General features: G+C 43.0%; 1 protein-coding gene across 3 annotated transcripts; it reads left to right on the top strand.

The window, feature by feature from the left end:
• Positions 1-134: 134 nt before the first annotated feature.
• Positions 135-17,884, top strand: DCAF4 (DDB1 and CUL4 associated factor 4). 3 transcript variants are annotated; one of them, XM_045016575.1, is made up of 14 exons: positions 135-280; positions 1,554-1,671; positions 3,179-3,270; positions 4,189-4,346; positions 5,721-5,803; positions 6,579-6,681; positions 8,061-8,204; positions 8,932-8,981; positions 10,581-10,660; positions 12,739-12,834; positions 12,945-13,042; positions 13,782-13,958; positions 15,832-15,946; positions 17,456-17,884. In XM_045016575.1, exons 2-14 carry the CDS (start codon positions 1,562-1,564, stop codon positions 17,668-17,670), a joined length of 1,521 nt encoding a protein of 506 aa, XP_044872510.1. In that variant the 5' UTR covers positions 135-280; positions 1,554-1,561; the 3' UTR covers positions 17,671-17,884. The 3 variants fall into 3 exon arrangements, with proteins under 3 accessions (XP_044872510.1, XP_044872511.1, XP_044872512.1); XM_045016576.1 differs by lacking the exon at positions 135-280 and adding an exon at positions 364-455; XM_045016577.1 differs by lacking the exon at positions 135-280 and adding an exon at positions 463-482.
• Positions 17,885-18,362: the final 478 nt, after the last annotated feature.

Below are 18,362 nucleotides of genomic sequence, written 5' to 3'. Positions count from 1 at the left end.
GCAGGAGCCCGCGGCGCGGTTCTACCGTCAGACCGTCACGTGACATACCATGACCCCTCCCACCTCCGCGAGTGATCACGTGAAGCCTGACCCTTTGCTCACTTGGCCGGGCGAACAGTATGTCATATGATAGATACTGTTCAGAACCAATCAGACGCCTACAACCATGACCGTTGAACCAGTGAGCGGGCTGGGAGCGGCAAGGGGGCGGGCCGGGTACAGGAGGCGGGGCCGTTTTCACGTGCGGCGAGTGGCGACCGGGAGCAGCAGGCCCGGAGAGGTGGGTTTCTGACGGGCGGGGGCCGGGCTCGTACATGATTCCGCCGGGCGGTAACCCATGGGGCGGGGGGACCCCGGGCAGGGGGCACGTGGGCAGGGCCCTGACCTCTTTGGGGCCAAGGGGGGAGGTTCCCAGTTAAGCAGGGACCTGGTCCTCAGCTGTGCGCGTCATGAAGGTATAGGAGGGAGATTCTCAGAGGGAGGTTGGTGAAATGCAGATTAAAAAAAAGCACTGCCAGTCACCAGGCTGCTCTGGGCTCAGGAAATCCAGCAAGTACCCTGACTCATGTTACTGGGGGGGAGTTATTCATAAAACCCTGTAGTGACCATATTGTTGAAGGTGTCCATGCATCACCTAGCATAATGGGACACTGCTCCTGATTGGAACTGCTGGGTGTTATGTGTATTGTTACTGTGATGTAAATCATGCTGCAAGAGGCCATACTGTCATCATGCTGCAAGAAGTCTCTGTCATCGTGCTGCAAGAGTAAAATACAAAAAAACAAAATACCTATTATATTCATGGAGAGAACCAGAATTTATCATTTAAAAATATATTCCGTATAACCCAAGCATTGACACATAGGTCAGCCAAAAGTTAACTAAAACTCAGACAAATAAGACTTATTTGTAAAACTGATATTTCTCCTTCCATCAATCTGATATTATCTTAATACCTTGCAGAAAGAGGCTTGACACCCAAAAAAAGCACATGATGTTATAATCTGAAGCACTGCACTTAACTCACTGCAATTTTTAGTTTGACAGGGAAGAATATTATTGCTGCCATCATACTGTCTCCATCGAGCCAAATTCAGCCCTGGTGTTAGCAAGTGTATTTCCATTGATTTACAGTTGTTTACACCAGGCTTGAATTTGGTCCATAGAAATTCTAGGTACCTGGGCATTCATACATAAACATACATAGAAATTAGAGGAAAATATATATTAAGTCATTATATTGCTCTCCTGTGGGCCAAATAAGGATTATTGCATACTATATTGTCTCCAGTATTTAGTCCAATCTCATTTTAAATTATTCAACCTGTTGTTCTTTCTCTATTTATATTACAAGTATGTGGCATTTATATTCTCTCTGTGTTCATCCTAAAATAAGTTTCTTCCTTCACTGTCTCTTTAGTTTTGACCAGCAGCATGTCAAGACAAATTTGAAATATGAGGAAAATTATGTATTAAGAGAATACCCTGTGTGTTGAACCCTTCCAGACAATTGGAACTGAAATTGTAGTTGTGTCTGTGTCTGTGTGCTTTAGTGTGAGGAATGAAGAGAAACAATTGGAGAAGTAAAGAAAAGGAGGGGTGGAGCAATCGCAGACAAACCTACCATCCCAACCACTACAGAAGACCCAACCATTGTAGCTTTACTGAAAGGCAAGTATACTCTGCTTAATACTTTATCTTTAATACTTTAGACTTTAAGACAGTTCACAAAGGTACTTTTGGGGGAAGGAAGGTTGGGATTTTGGGGGTGGTTTTTTTTTTTGGTATTTCTTAATTTGTTTTGTTAATGTTTACTGTAAAATAGATATATATTTCCCATTTTTTACAGACTGGGAAACTGAGATAAAGTTTATAGGGACTCTTATCTTGAAATCTAGCCCATTTTTACAATAAAAGGTAGTTTACATATTTCACCTGCCTTTGTGAGTCTTTCTGATAATTTTTTGTGGCATTAAATTTTTTTCTCTTCCTTGTTGCTATGAGATACTCACACAAATAGCAGGGCAAACTGACTAAGGCTCTAATTCTGCAAACATTATGGACCATTGATTTTATTGGGACTACTCACATGGAAAGTTATACACATGTTTAAGTGTTTGCAGGATTGGACCCTTATTCTGACTATAAAGGGGAAACAGGTTTTAAAAAGGGTTTCAGATTGAAGTGATTTTTTTGTGTGTGTTAATTGTTGTCCTTTAAATAACTAGTTCAATCTCACACAGCAAGCCAGTGATGGAGCCAGTATTAGAACTAAGAAGTTCCTTGGTCCTAATCCTGTTCTCAGAACACTAAATCATGCAGCCTCTAAGCCAGCTTGACCTACTACTTTCAGAATGACAGGCTATAAGATCCATTACAGAACTTAGTATGAACAGAAACATTGAGCATTAGTAACACATTATGCATATAATTTTAAATAGAATCTTAAGAAAATAACCCAGGGAAATTCAACCTGAAGTATGGACCTTGCCAACTTAAAATAGCTTACTTCTGTTTTGAAAGTCTTTTACCTACTGTTATTGCACAAAATAGCTAAGCTCATTGTGATTGAAATAAAGTAGTAATTTTCTCTGATCTCTTCAGTTTTTTTACTCTGTGCATTTCAAAACACTTTGGGTGAAATCCTGGCCCCACTGAAGACAGAACTCACATTGACTTCAGCAGTACCAAGGTTTCACCAATAGTATCAGTTTCACTGTAGAGACAGTGTGTTTTCCCCTGTTATTTGTGTGGATCTTTTACATAACAACATGGAGGCAGGGAGAAAGCAAATCACAAAAATTGACAAGAAAACTCAGGGCAGTTGTACAATATTAAAAAAAACAAAAACATTAAAAGTAGTTTCAGGTAAAATTGACTAGATTTTAATATGATGATGACCTTTTAATGTTTATATAATACCTTGAAGATGAAAATGAAGTATTACTATTTTCACATTGTATGTTCATTCTGTGTACATATCCTTTGTATACACAATATACCTAATAGCCTTGCCAAATTCTACTCACCTAGGGAAAATCATTGTTTTTAACAAAGCAAAATAGCTTTTTCATTAGAATAATCTTCATGGGAAAGATGTGTGAGGAGATCTTGCATCTGGGCTGGTAAATTTTCAAGACAATTTTGCAGGCCGGACATAACAGTGCTTTATTGTTAGGTGTGAACAAGAGGAACCATGGAACTCACTGAATGCAGGCACCAGCAACAGCGGATCCTCTTCTGAAGTATGTCATAGCTCTCCAGTGCCTGGTAAGGGACCACTGTGTGCAGGGGCCAAAAATCAGAACCTAAACATTGGGTGTATGAAGATAGAAGATCCTATCATAGTTTACTTCACCTCTCTTATATCTATAGCCACCTGTGGCAGAAATCTTCTAAAAGTTAAATTATTGAAAGAATTATGTTAAACAGACAAAGAAAATACAACAGTACAACACATCCCTGTGGGATGGGAGGATCCCGGAGCTCAGGCTCCAATCTGAGTCCAGAAGCCTACACAGCAGTGAAACAGCCCTACAGCCAGAGCCCTGTAAGTCCATGCCAGCTGGCACGGGCCAGCTGCATGTTTTTCTTTGCTGTGTAGACATACCCTGAGTGAGCCAGTGCAGTCGACAATTGAAATGTCTCATGGATTGTAGGTATCTAAGCCTTTGATTTGGGAAATGTAATTAGGAAAGGGTGTTTGTCCTGGGGAAAGGGATTGCTGCTTTTATGTTTGGTCGATGATCAGTTGTCCATTGTTCTCGGTGTTTGGGGCTTCCTAAAAAAAAAATTTTTTGTCAGCAGTGTGCCTTTTGTGACTTATTTATGTTCAAGAAGAGTGGCCATGTCTTTGTTCTCAAGCACCTTTCCCTGTGTTTCCCCATTTCTATTTGCTGAATTTAATCTCCATTACTGCTGGTCTCCCTCTTCATATCCCTGTAATGACATTTCCTCTGCAGATAATAGGAGAATGATCTGGCTTTTGCTGAGGTGGCCATTAATGTAATCAATACCTCTCCCCATTTGTGACCTGCCAGTCTAGAAGCAGAAGTTTCTGTGTCCTTTTTGACTTGGAATCCCCAAAGTGGCTGTCTCTTGGCTGCTACTATGGAATTGGGTGAGGTCAAAGGGCAATAGAAAAGGTTTGCTCTCAGTCTGATTTTGTTTGGTATTTACTCTTTATAGAACTACCAGGATTTTACTATGACCCTGAAAAGAACCGCTATTTCCGCCTGCTCCCTGGACATAATAACTATAACCCTCTCACCAAAGAGAGCCTCCAGTACAAGGAGATGGAGTGCAAGAGACTGAAGCTCTTAGAAGAGGAGGAAATGCAAAAGAAGGTGGGTTCTGTCTCTGAAATTTCATTTAAACTTTACTGTGCTGTGACCCAAGACACCAGGATGGGCTACAGGTTATAAAACCCTCCAGTTTCAGTTTTGGTATAATCACCTCTAATGCTTGATGTTCAAGGTCAAATATTCAAACATTTGTTCATACCCCCCGCCCAAAAAAACTTGTTAAGATGGAGTTATGGTTGAGACTACATAATCAGTAATTTAGGGTAAAATACGTTACAGGGATGATATAATTATCTCAAAACCAAGTATGATAAAGTCAGGAAATTCACAGTTAAGGTTAAACTTAAAACCTTAACTCTGCCCTGTCACAGAGTCTTCAAACAGTTCATTGATAAAACTCACTAAAATCTTGTGCCTATGCATTTTTTTTTTAATTTTTTTTTGTAAGGATTAATAGTCATTTTTTCTAGTGGAATTCTTTATAGTAGAACATTGTGTCCTTTAGCATGTGCTGAAAAAAAACTTCTATGAAGAATTAAAAAAAATATGATTAATCCTTAACACTTTTTCAAATGTAGCTTGAGGACAAGATTTTAGTAAGTTATAGGAAGTTTGATGTTTCTATGGTGTTCTGTTACTGAGATCATGGGGGGGGGAAAAAGTCTCACACAAGGTGCTAAACTTCTTTAAAGAGCCAATTTTTAATTTAATTTTAATTCTTTAACTGATTTATTTTTAAGTTTTCAGAACAAATGAATTCTCTGAGAGAGAGTAAATACTATCATTTGGGGCCAGGATATGCTTCCTTCGCTATGGGGTCAGACCGATGTCTCCATTAAAAAAGTGACTACATCAGTGGGCTAGTTTTCACAGGCACTGTGCACTTGCATGTCCCATTAATCTCAATGGGAGCTGTGGGTGCTTAGCACCTCTGAAAGGCCCCAACAACCTGTTTGATTAAAGACTGACTTTCAATCTACGTTAAGACTACGAAATGGATTGTAAAAACCTGTATGCTTTGCCTTGCCCCAGTTCCATCTACTATTCCATCTTTTGCTTTCATGAGCACTGAAAGTATTCAGCCCAACTCTAAAATGACAAATGGAAAGGCTTGGTTATTGCAACATTAAGGTTGCACAGTTAAAGTAAAAAAGGAAATGCCAAAGCTAAAGTTTCGATGGCAGCATTAGGTGGCCATATTGTATTTCAGAGTTTTTGATTTAAGATAAGAACTTGAGACATTATTTTGTAGTGAAAATGGTACATGGATTTCGAACCACAAGATGAGACAGTCACATAGTATTAAGCAAAAATTGGATAACTATGTGGAATTCAGTAGACTGAAGGGCACTCAGTTAATTTTGTGTTTGGAAGCAAGCACGTGATTGCACACTTCCATTTGTTCTTTTTTAATAGAAAACATCCAGAGCTGGACTGAACGCATCACTTGTCTTACGCAAGAGGCAGTTAGGGTTACTCAGCTCCACCAATTATTGCAGGTAAGATAATTTCAAATCTCTTTTTCACCCTATACAGTCCGACTGCTAATGTTTCTTTGCCATTAATCTGTAGCATACTCTGTTGTTCCAGTAAGTGACAGAGCTGGGGAAGCATCGGTAATACATACAAAAGTATACACTGCCTTTTTTATAAGACATCCCATTGTTTTCTGTGCAGCTTTTCCATTACATTTTATACAGCACATACCTACAGAATGGCTCATCATGTCTTCCCTAAAATGACAAGAATTAAGATGAAAGAAAATATTCTCTAATCATCGGGTTTTGAATAGTTTGAGTGCGAAATTTCCCATCCTTATTATAAATACATACTCTCCTGCACTTTATAAGCATATTGTAGAGTTTTTCCTTATGTAAATACACTTTAATGGACCTAGTCTACAGGAAATTTCTCTTTTCCTTAACTTCCATGGCTTCAGTGGTGCAAGTGAGAGTGCTACTGTAGACAGTGTGTCAGCAGATGCCAGCAACCTGCCTTCTGCAGTAGAAGCTGATTGGGAAATTGCATTGGTGGGACAAGGCTGGTGTATGTACAGATGGGGTCCCCGAAGATTATATATGGTGACTTCCTCTGAGTCTTAGGATCTGAAGGTTGCTCGTGCTAAACATTGTTGGGGCTGCAACCTGCCAGCTCCTTGAGCTGTTTACCTGTTGCCTAACCTGCTGAGATAAAGAAGCATCTCAATGCCTTTTACCCAGAATTCCTTTAATTGGCATTAAATATCAGAATAGTTAAACATGTTTTCCTTTATAGATTGGTCCATGAATTAAAGGTGAACTGCATGCAGAGGAGGAAGGTAGAGATTCGGAGCCCAGATTCCTCAGTTACTGGAACCAACAATTTTAAACTAATAGTGGTATGTTATGGGCACTTCAATTTTTAAGGCTAGAGAGCACTTGGCTATAGTTATTTTCTTGTGCACTCTGGGATTTGTAATAACCTATATGTTGGGTTATGTACATTGGGAAGTGCTTTTCTTTGTAGCAGATTGTATTGGCAGTTTCTCCTCCCATAAAGAAGGTATTCCAGATTTGGGGAGCTCTGGGGCCAGCTAAGCATGAATATGGTATCTTTTCCCTGTGACCATTCTCCTTTAAGCAGTCTGCACTGACTGTTTTCCTCTCTTTTGGTGGAATGAATAAATCCTTGGGTCAAATATTGCTCTCGATTACATATTTATATTGTGGTAGTGCCCAAAATGTGCTGGGTGCTTTCTTAACACCTAGCCTGAAGAGTTTACAATCTGCAAGGACAGAACCAGATGAAGGGTGGGAGGAAAGGTCATGAAGATAATTGGCAAGCTCTGCTGGTGAGAGAGGAGGAGAGGTAGATGGGTAATGGAGTATAACAAAAGAGGGAGGAGAAAGGGAGAGGATGAGATTGATGGAGTCAATGGGGGTGGAAGAGTCAAGTCAGTGATAAGAGCAGAGTTTATAGTCCAAAAAGTCTGTGTAGATGTTAAGAGCGACATCATGAGTCTCTGGATCTGAAGGGGGTTTTTGTGGGTTGGGGGAGAACTTCTGATAGCAGAGGCTACCTGGGAAGCTCATCCACACTGAGTCCTGGCTGTGTAGATGGGAGTTAGGAGAAGCAGGCTGAGAAGCCCTGAACTTAACCCTACTCCATGGCTCCTGCTATGACTGGCGCTGTGGTGTGAAGCGGCTTTCAGGGGCAGGCATCTTACAGAGTCTGCCTTGGAAGCTCCCTGCTGATCCAGTGCATGTAAGTGAAAGCTGTTGAAACCAGTGGGGGTACTGAAAATTTCCACTGGTTTAAATGAGAGCAAAATCTGGAACTCAGGACCAGCACTTTGATTGCAACGGCACCAATCTGATCCAGTAGGGGAAGGAGGCTTTCAAATGACAGAAAAATCTACATTTACACTGAATGAAAATTATTTATGCAGAGCCTCATTTATGCGCTGGAGCCTGTACTTACTGATTATGCTTCCTCATGACAGCAAGATCTGTCCACGGTGCCATGCCAGAACTCAGCCAATAGGAGACAGCATTCATTGTTGTCAGGTGTTGAAGTGGAAAATAGCGTATCTTAAATGTTTTTCTAGTGAATCTCTCTAGAATGCAGATGACCAAACACACGCAGTGTCTGTGGTGCTGAACTGCAATCAGATGATGGTGGGAAAGCTCTGTTAATAGATTTCTCATTGTGGACCCAAGCAGACAACCTAAAGCCAGGTCTAGTTTAATTGCCCATCGTGATGCACTTCTTTTGCAGGCAGACACGGCTTGTGAGCGGATATTCACTGTGAATGATGTAGAGCATGGAGGGTGTAAATATGGTATCATCAACCTCAGTGGCTTAGGGAAGGACTCTCTCACGGTGGAGATGTATGACAACCTCTACTTCACAAACCGCAAGGTACCGTTCTTCCACTGGCTCCTCACCCAGGAGGATTTCCTTCCCTTCTGGAACTCTCAAAATGTTGTACCATGGGATGTGTGAGTGGAAATGAGGAAGGTGGGAAGGAAGGGCAGAGGGAAGGAAGAGAGAATGGAAGAATCCAGCAATAAGGGATTGAGTAAATTTAGAATCCACAGAGACCTGAGCGCTGATACTCCTGAATTGCTTTTGGAGAATGGTGTTGCAAAGCAGTCAGTCCAGCACTTTTCATGAGCAGTATATTTCCACAGAATTACTCTTGGCAGCACTTGAAAAAAGAGGCCTTGAGCGATTAATTCTACTGCTGATTTGTTTGCTCTGTTTTGTCTTAAGAAAGAAAAAAAATGCCTCTCTTTGAATGGGAAGAACTTTTAGGACAAAATACAACAACCTGTAGGTGCCCAGTTCCATGGAGAAAAACTGTCTTAGTTAAGAGGTGTGCTGAATGGGCCCATCCAGGTTTGGGGAGACTTTTTTGGGTGCTGACCTTTTTCTGCTTCATGCAAGTACTAGCAAGAGGCTGAAATGCCTGTCTCTCTTTATTGAGCTAGTCATCTCTAGTCATTTTCCAGGTTGTTCTTGGCATTCTCCAGTATACTAAGGGTGTGTGCTCAGTTTTTCAGACTTATGTGGAATGTTTGAAAATGGACTTTTCTGAATTAAACAGGAGATAGCAAGTATTGGTCTGTCTTGCTTTTGTTTGTAGGTGAATTCTGTGTGCTGGGCATCGCTGACTCATCAAGATTCCCACGTTTTATATCCTTTTTTAAAATAAAGCTTCAGGCTTGTTTCCACTAAACGGCAAATTGCTTCACAAAACAGAACATAAGAACGGCCATACTGGGTCAGACCAAAGGTCCATCTAGCCCAGTATCCTGTCTTCTGACAGTGGCCAATGCCAGTTGCCCCAGAGAGAATGAACAGAACAGGTAATCATCAAGTGATCTGTCGCCCATTCCCAGCTTCTGGCAAACAGAGGCTCGGGACACCATCCTAGCCCATCCTGGCTAATAGACATTGATGGACCTATCTTCCAGGAATTATCTAGTTCTTTTTTGAACCCTGTTATAGTCTTGGCCTTGACAACATTCTCTGGTAATGAGTTCTACAGGTTGACTGACAGCCATTTATCAATAAGAAATCCCAAGTACCTGCCTCAAAAGGGCTTAATGGATCACTGGAAAATAATGAAAGAAGCCCTAAAGCTGAAAGAAAGTATGTTGTTAAGTCATAAGTACACATGGCAGCATTCAGATATATAGTAAGTCAAAAGACAAGGCTCTTACAACCTAACCTTCAGAGTTAACACAATGAATAAATAACATCAAATCACTTTTGGGTATAGGGAGGAAATAGCAGGAATGACAAAATAATGGGCTGGGGTAGGAAAACTCTCAGAAGAGCTCTTTAAAGTGTTTTTCTTTTATGAACCCATCAGGGAGTCAGGTTTGGGATTGGCAATGGGGAATGTCTGATTACAGATTAGTGGCAGAATGCTACACAAAAGATGTGCATCTGTACTGACAGAGGCTTGCATGGAAGGGGCAGGGACACGAATGGAGAATGTGAAAGGAGCAGGGAGGTGAGGTTGTTGGCAGACAAAGGGTGTGTGCTGGAGTATTAGCAAACAAGGGGAGATGTAGGCAAGTGTTGGATTCCGAAGGCCCTTGAAAGGGAGAACAAGGGAGTTCAAAAAAATTATTCAGACAATGGCAAGAAGCCAGGGGATAGTGTGAGGGAGCAGAGTGTCATGGTCATACTACTGGGAGAGGAAGAGGACTTTTCAGCGTGGTGTTTCAGACCTGCACTGCAGCAGGCCTGGAGTTTTCACTCTCGCCCATCTATTGATCATAATTCCATCACACTGATCTGGAAAAGTAAGTTTAAATCCTGCCCATACCTGTTACTACCTCCAGAGAGCAATGTGATACAACCCCATTTTTAATTTTTTTTATGCACTGGGAAAGACAGACCCAAAGTAGTTTGGAAAAGGTTGTTTTTTGTGTCCTCACTCTCTGAAGTTCTATATGTGGATGATATTTTATGATTGGAAAAATTCCCTGTTGGGGAATGTTAAATATTAAAACTAGAATCATAGAATTACAGCTCTTGTCCTCTAATTCCTATGAGAGAAGGGGAATGAACACCTCACGGATGTGATGAGGCTTAATTCATTAGTGACTGTGAATCACTCTAAAGGTAATCCGAGGGGCATCTTGAAGGACAGAATATTATGTGTACCATGCTTCAATGGCATCTCTTCTTTCCCCTCTCCCCCCCCCCCCCGAGGTAATTTTATGCAACATGTGCCACTTCTGGGAGAAATCTTGGTTTTTCTTTAACAGCCTCCAGCAGGTTGTGCCTCATGGGGATTGCAGAAACTCCAGGCTGTGCCAGTCTGCTTCCAGCATCCTTATTCAGCAACTCTAACCCAGGTAGAATACCTTTCTGTTCCGGTTAGAAGTTGTAGTCTGAAGAGGGCCTGAATGAGGGATGACTTCTGTATTTTCATTCTCTAATACTTGGAGTAGTTTTGTAAGCGTCACAAGAATGAATATTAACACTGTGTGATGAAGCCCAAGAACTGATTTGGATAGTAATAACTTTAGGAACTAGTTAACAAGGATAGCTTATGGCACCAGTTGTTTACTGTATGGTACTTGGCAGAAAATGTACTCGCCTCTAGAGTAAATATTTATTTGGAACTTTTCCTATGTAAGTTATTTGGCCTCCCTTAATACATAGAACCTGGATGGATAGATAGATAGATAGCCCAACAGGTGCTCACTCAAACTATCTGGTCCTTTCAAATGGAGTGAACCAGTGCACAGTTGTTCTCCCAGGTACGACCTTTGCCCACAGTAGTTGTTCACATACGTTTATTGATGGGACTATTTGAGATGGCAGTCCTCTTGTAGGCCCCTCTGCTCCTCTTCCAGTACTGATCTCCCACCCCCAGCCCATGGCAAGCACTGTGTATTGTGTTCAGTCATATGAAAACCTGAATATTAAAGAGAGAAGGTTAAAATAAATTGGCTTTAATTTGATGGGTGTGGCTACATTCCCGTATGTTGTATATGTGCTGTTCCTTTTCATAAGGGTGGAATCTCCCTGAGTTGACTTAAGTCCTCACTATGCTGCTCTCTCCAGGTCTCTTTGTAGTGTCATTCTCTAATTTTGCTACACCTCTAATTTTTGTGTCCTATGCAAGTTTGGCCACACTTAAATTTACACCAAAGAAGTGTCTGGTGAAGACAAACATGTAAAGCACCTTAATGGTTATTACATGAGTTATTTCCAGAGGCTTTTTAAAACCAGTCACATAGCGTTAGTGCTAACAGGAAGGGTTGGTGTTTGAAGACTGCAGGATGCTTTACCAGTTGACAAAAGTAGTCCTAGGGCAGTGGTCCCCAAATTTTTTCCATTGTGCCCCCCTCCTCTTACCCGTAATGGAACCTGTCCATTCGCGCGCGCACACCCCAAACTGTGGTCAGGAGCCATGGTCGGTTGCTGAGGCTGGAGCTGTGGCTGGGGTAGAGGGCGGGGCCAGAGCCAAACAGGAGGCAGAGTGGGGCTGGGTGGTGCTCCCTCCCTGCTTCCTGTGGGGGCTGGCCCAAGCCCCGCTGTGCCCCCCTGAATGTTCCTCCGCGCCCCCTTAGAGCGGTCACGCCCCACAGTTTGGGGACCACTGTTCTAAGGTCTTTTGAAAATCACTGCTTTCAGATACATAAGACACCTGCAGCGTCATCTCTAACCCTCAACTGAGAGCTTGGTCTTAACATACTTGTGTGAAGTGAATAAAAACTGCACACTTAGGAACTGTCAGTAGATTGGTTTTGAACTGGGTTGGGAGCTGAGGGAACAATGCAAATCTCGCGTGTTGCTATATAATTAAACTTCACTAATTCAGCAGACAGGAGGGCCAGTGTAGCATGTTCAAAGCTGCATTTGTCCAAACAAGACCCTTCCTCACTTCTCCCCAATTCCTTCCCCCCCGCTCGATGAACATAATTTTAGTGCCTAATGTGCTACTTTTTGAAAATCCTTATGAATTCTCATCAAGGGGAGAGGCAGGGGCATAGATAGGCTTTGGCTGCTGGGGAAGGCAAAATGGTGTCCTTATTCCAATGCAGTTGTATTAAAGCACTATGTATTCCCAGTTTTTATAAACCTTGAGAATGTGGGTGCATTGTGTAGCTATTTCTTTCAGTCTTCCCTCCCTTCCCCCAGAATCATGCCTATGACTACAGAGTAGTTCTCATGGAAGTGTTCTTCGGCAATCACTCAAGCATCAGGTAGAGCAATCTTCTGTTTCCAGAAGAACAGGCTGGGTAGCAACAGGCCTGTAACTGGGTGGTGTAGTGCACTGGAAGCAGAAAACCTGAATATTGTAAGAGGTACAGAGGCCTGGTGAAATTTTCTAGGGGCACAGTTAACTTGAAGCTTCCTTCCACATCTCCTTGTGGTGCCTGGGGGCTTCACAGTTTGTTCTCATCCCTGTTGCCACCCTTAGGAGATCAGCCTGGAATGCTGTGCAGCTTCAAGATCTCCACTGCCTGGTCCTGTGCTTGGTGTCTGAACCCCCAGGCTGATAACTGCTTCAGCACAGGTAAGCAGAAGTGTATTTGTACTACTTCTCAAGGGGAAAGATCTCCTCCATCATGGCCTCCAAGTGGTCTTGCCCAAATGATGGCCATGTATTTGTTTTATCTTTCTCAGGGCTGATGCGACGAGTCCTTGTGACCAATGCAATGACTGGTCATCGGCAGACATTTGGAACAAGCAGTGATGTACTGGCACAACAGTTTGCCACCCAGGTAGAAAGGGACATGGGCCTTTGATTTGTTAGAGAGATGTATGCATTGCTGATTTTGTGGAACCAGCAGCCCTATATTAACTTTGACTACTTTTTGTGGTGGCTTCAGTAGCTGCTCAGTAATGAAGTTGACACTTGATGACGTGGCTGACCATGGAAAAGCAACAAAAATAAGCTACACTGATTTCAAGCTCCATTGGAAATGTGGGGTGGGACGGGGGGGAATCAATTTTGCTAAATAGAAAAGGGATAAAAAGAAAGTGAAACAACAAATGCAAGGAATTATAATAAGGCTTTGCAGTCATAGTGCCTATTACCTGAGCATCTTCAAGCACTTCACACACACTAAGTATCAGTATTGTTCACATTTTACAGATGGGGAAAGTAAGGCAGAGAGAGGTTAAATGACGTACTCAGAGTCAAAGTTAGTGGCAAAGGTGGAACTAGAACTCCCGTTCCCCTGATCTAACCACAAGACCAAGCTTCCATTGCTTTTTTTACTGCTAAATGTTTGAAAGCAGAATGAAAGTCCTAAGTTGGTTGCAGTGTTCTGCAACGTGACTATGCAATTCTGTTCTTGTGATCCTACATGTACAGTGATATTATTCTGGCACTACAATGAAGCGCTATCTTATTATTTGAACCCTTCCTACGAAAGTGGCCACAACTGACAAGAGAAACCTGTCTGATACTGTTAAATGTTACAAGACTCATCTCCCTGCCTGTTCTGGTTTGTCTAGACTCCAGTGCTGTACAATGGTTGCCGTTCAGGGGAGGTTTTCAGCATTGACATTCGTCAGCGCAGCCGGAGGGGCCACAGCTGGAAAGCTGTCCGTCTCTTCCATGACTCAGCAGTCACATCTGTTCGCCTTCTCCAAGCTGAGTACTATCTTATGGCAGCAGACATGGCTGGAAAGGTAGAGTTTCTTTTTATGGAAAGCTAGATAGTGTCTCATATGTTCTGTTGGCCAGGAAAGACCTGAAAGAGCATGCCCCGACTTTAGAGAATTTGTTAGTCCTTCTTCGTCCCCTGCCCAATCTCTCAAAGCTTTCCCAGCTCAATGATTGGTCAGAAGGAAGTTGTGAATGGTTTGCAGATGTCTGTATTCTCTGATATTTACTCCTGGTTCTGAGATACTATGTCTACACTAGCACTTTTGTTGGTATAATCTGTGTCACTCTGGGGTGTGAAAAAAACACATTGGGTGGGGAGAGATAGCTCAGTGGTTGTGAATTCAATCCTTGAGGGGGCCATTTAGGGATCTGGGGCAAAAATCTGAGGATTGGTCCTGTTTTGAGCAGGGGGTTGGACTAGATGACCTCCTGAAATCCCTTCAACCCTGATAGTCTGTGATTCTAAGCACTGGTGTGGACAGTGCTATGTCAGCAGGAGACACTCTCTTGCCGACATAGCTATCACCACTCATTGGAAGTGGTTTAATTATGTCCACAGGAGAGCTTTCTTCCATGGACATAGAGCAGCTACATGAGTGATGGTACAGCTGTGCTGCTATAAGCTCGCTAGTGTAGACGTGGCCTTTGTCTTCTCCAACTGGTGCGTGAGCACGAAGCACTGGAACAGCCACAGCACACTCACTCAAGAACTTGGAATTCTACTGGGATTCCCTGACCCAGATGGAGATGCTGCTTGCTAGTCATTGGGTCATTATAAGAAGTCTGATGCAGATCCTCCTGAGCAACTCCACCAGAGAGGATTCAAGAGCTGGGAGATCCACTAAGAAAGATATTTTGATAATGAATTAAAGGCAAATGGGGCAAATAGAGAATAAAGGAGAGGAGAATGTGGAGTTTATGGAGGAGGTAAAATGGGGAGGACAGGCAGAGAGGACAGATAAGGAGAAAGAAAGGCAGAAAAATACAGAAGTTCATTTTTCCTTTGGCTTCTAACAAGTTGCCAGTGCAGCGTATGGTACCACCCTAGCACTCGCATCATTCCCTAGAGAAGGGATTAGTAATGCTTAGCACTTCACATTTAGGTCAGGATAGGTGTGGCACTCAGAGGTGTGAAAAATCCACACCCCGAGCACCATAGCTGTGCTGACTTAATCCCTGGTGTAGATGCAGGTAGGTTGACAGAGGAATGCTTCCATCGACGTAGTGACTGATGCTCCAGAGATGGAGTTCCTACAGCAGTGGAAAAACCCCTTCCATTACTGTAGTCTGCATCTATGCTGCATGGTTACAGCAGCACAGGTAGGTAAGGCATAGTTGTGCTGCTATAGTGCCCCTAGTGTAGACATGGCCTAATCAGGTACTCCTCACCACAGCCTTGTGAGTTAAGTAAATAAGCAGTGTTATCTCCTTTTCACAGATTGGGAAACAGAGATGGGGTGGTGGTGGTAGAGTGACTTCCCCAAGGCCACCCAACTAGTCTGTGGCAGAGCAAAATTAAAACTCAGTCCCCTTTGCTCAATCCACTAGACAAGTTGCCTGCAGTAAAACAAATGGAACGAGCCTTGCATCCGAAGAAGTGGGTATTCACCCACGAAAGCTCATGCTGCAAAACGTCTGTTAGTCTATAAGGTGCCACAGGATTCTTTGCTGCTTCTACAGAGCCTTTCTATAAGTGGTTTCCCACAGCCAGTATCCTAAACCAGTGCTTCAAATAATGGTATCTAGGTGGTAATTCCAAAACTGAAGGAATTCACTTGTGAGTTTGTAAAACCTTGGGTGTCTACTCCTTTCTCTCCCTATCACCAGCAACAACTGTCAAAACTTGCCGCTGCTTCACTAAAATGTCCTTTCTTCTATTACCATTGCCACTTGCAGATAAAGCTATGGGACCTGAGAGCAGTGAAGTGTGTGAAACAGTACGAAGGCCATCATAACGAACACACTACTCTCCCTCTGCAAATAAATGAGGAGGAAGGGCTTGTTACAGCAGGTGTGTAGCTTTTCCATAGTGAATGTATGTTTGGTTCTCTACACCCAGGTATGTGGGGCATTTGTAGAGAGAGGCTATTGGAAATTACGGGGGCATTCATTCCTTTCTGGCTTTGGGAACAGCATAATAAACCACAAGTGTGTAACTCAAAACAAAAATGATTTGGATGCATTTTAATTATGAGGATGGTCCTCTGGGTTTCAAAAGATATTCTCCAGCCAGTAGGATTTCTCAGTCAGAAGTTAGGAAAGACATTGGAAGACAAAATGGAAGAGAGAGAGAGTGGCAAGTGTCTGATTTAGAAGTAAAGGAAAACAGTACTAAACCTTTTCATGAGTCCATAAAAAGGGAACTGATTTACATAGAAGGATAGATGTCCTGGAAAGTCATATTAAATAACAGGAGTATATTGGGTCTTTTCTTTGATATCCAAAGGAGACAGTAGGATGAAGGGGAATGTGATGGGATGTGTACCCCACACAGGTTCTGAAGAGATTCATGTGGGCCTGAGAAGTCAGTTAAGATACTTGTCAGCACCTGCAAGAGAGAGCCAGGCTTAATAGATAATGAAGCCCCACTGAGGAAGGGCTGGGTTGTGATTTTGATGCTAGGAAGTTTGTGGCAGAAAGGGGGTGCAGGGAGAGCCAGCAGTCACTCTCTGGGGGGATAGAAGAGATAGGAAGCATCTAGGGAGGCAGCAAAGAATCTGAGGGAGTAGGCCTTGGCTGCCAGCTTACGGGGTCCCTGGGTTTGAGCCCAGAGTAGAGGGAAGGCCTGGGTTCCCCTACCAGCCACCAAGAAAAGTAGGGTGAAACCACCTGTGGTAAGGGGTGTAAAGACAACAGAGCCCAGAGACAGAAGGAAGACTACAATAAGGTAATTGGACTACAGTTTGGTTGTACTCTGTTACCCCAAAAGGGGCAGACATAAATATTGTGACCTGGCAGGAGGGCTGAGTTATGGGAAGAGACTCCACTGTGGTGACAGAGTGCATGTCGCTAGGGGGTGCCAGACCAAAAGACAACTGATACACCATGCCTGGCCACCAGGAGGTGCTGCTGCAGTGAAGGGAACCCCTTTACAGGGGGCTATAGAAACACCAAGATATTCCTGAATTTGTTTGCTTTTTCTTGCATTCACCATAAGCAGCACAATTATGGTAAGAGCTTTTTTTTTCATTATGATCGATAATAAAGAACCCAGCAGTGGGGATACTGCTTTGGATAGTGGCGTACTAAGCTCTGTGTTGACTGATTTTTTTGAGATCTTGCCTACAGTTATTTGTATCCATCCCACCCTATGTTGAGTAAAATATTTGAGTCGCGTTTTTCCTTTTTGGAGGAACTCAGGATTTTTTTCATGCATGGATGGAGATGGGCAATGGTTCTTTTGTTATAATGTATTAAATACCTTTTTCCTCCTCTGGGACCAGAATTTTTCAAAGCTAGTTATGATCATTTATGTGGAAGCATTTCCTTGTCCTGATTTGCAGTGCTTTTTCCTCTCCAGTTGGTCAGGATTGCTACACAAGAATTTGGAGTCTCCAAGATGCCCATCTGCTCAGAATGATTCCCTCTCCACACCCATCCTCCAGGGACTCCATCCCCAGTGTGGTGTTCTCTTCGAGACTCGGAGGCAGCCGAGGAGTTCCTGGCCTGCTCATGGCAGTCAAGCAGGATCTCTACCACTTCTCTTACAACTCAGATAATCCATATTGTCCCTAGACCGAGTATATGGATCTTCCAGCCCCCCTGGCTGACTCAAGAGACAGCTGTTAGGTGTGGACTCTTATTGTCACCATTGCATTGACGCAAGCTGTGGTGATGCCCTGCCTGCTCTGTCTGTCGAGTTTTGAACTTCGCCCAGCAGGCTCAGAAACTTTCTACTGTATCTGCTCTAAAACTACGGGGCAGTTGTAAATAAAAGTGATGAACTGTTCCTACAGAGTACAGGTTTTTTTAATTCAGCTGAGAGTTTGGAAGGAAGGATCATTTGTGGGATGTGACTTCAGCCAGTAGCTGAAACTCATTGGCAAAAGTTGCATAGAAAAAGCTAACTGTTCTACTGACTCTCCAGTAAGGGGGAGACATGAAAAGGGAATGGGAAGAGAGCACCCCAGACAGAGCAGGAAGTAAGGCTGCTCTCTAATACCGGACAGAGATTGGTTAAAACTGGAACAGTCAGGCTTCCAGGAACACAAGCAACCTCAGAGATTAGTGAACGTATTTAATATAAGGAGTTCTCTTCATCCCACAGGGCTCCATACTCAGTGATATTTTGTGTGGCATCTTTCTAGGCCTAGTCACTTTGCCTCTCTGAGCCCCCCCCTTTCTACTCCCCATCCTCTTTCTCTGATGCTCTCTGCATTCTCCCAACACAGCATGCTGTCCTTTTCTATGCCACTGTATCTTTGTCT

The sequence above is a fragment of the Mauremys mutica genome, chromosome 4 (assembly GCF_020497125.1).
Source record: "Mauremys mutica isolate MM-2020 ecotype Southern chromosome 4, ASM2049712v1, whole genome shotgun sequence".
NCBI lineage: Eukaryota > Metazoa > Chordata > Testudines > Geoemydidae > Mauremys > Mauremys mutica.
Note: the sequence above shows the minus strand (reverse complement) of the source record. Positions and strands in the feature narration are given on the sequence as shown.

What these genes read in the sequence shown, in the direction of transcription:
- DCAF4 (XM_045016575.1), top strand. Translation starts at nt 1,562, where the DNA reads ATGAAGAGAAACAATTGGAGAAGTAAAGAAAAGGAGGGGTGGAGCAAT. An exon ending in CATTGTAGCTTTACTGAAAG is followed by an intron (nt 1,672 to 3,178) that starts GCAAGTATACTC and finishes CTTTATTGTTAG; the next exon opens with GTGTGAACAAGAGGAACCAT. An exon ending in CACAACAGTTTGCCACCCAG is followed by an intron (nt 13,043 to 13,781) that starts GTAGAAAGGGAC and finishes TGGTTTGTCTAG; the next exon opens with ACTCCAGTGCTGTACAATGG.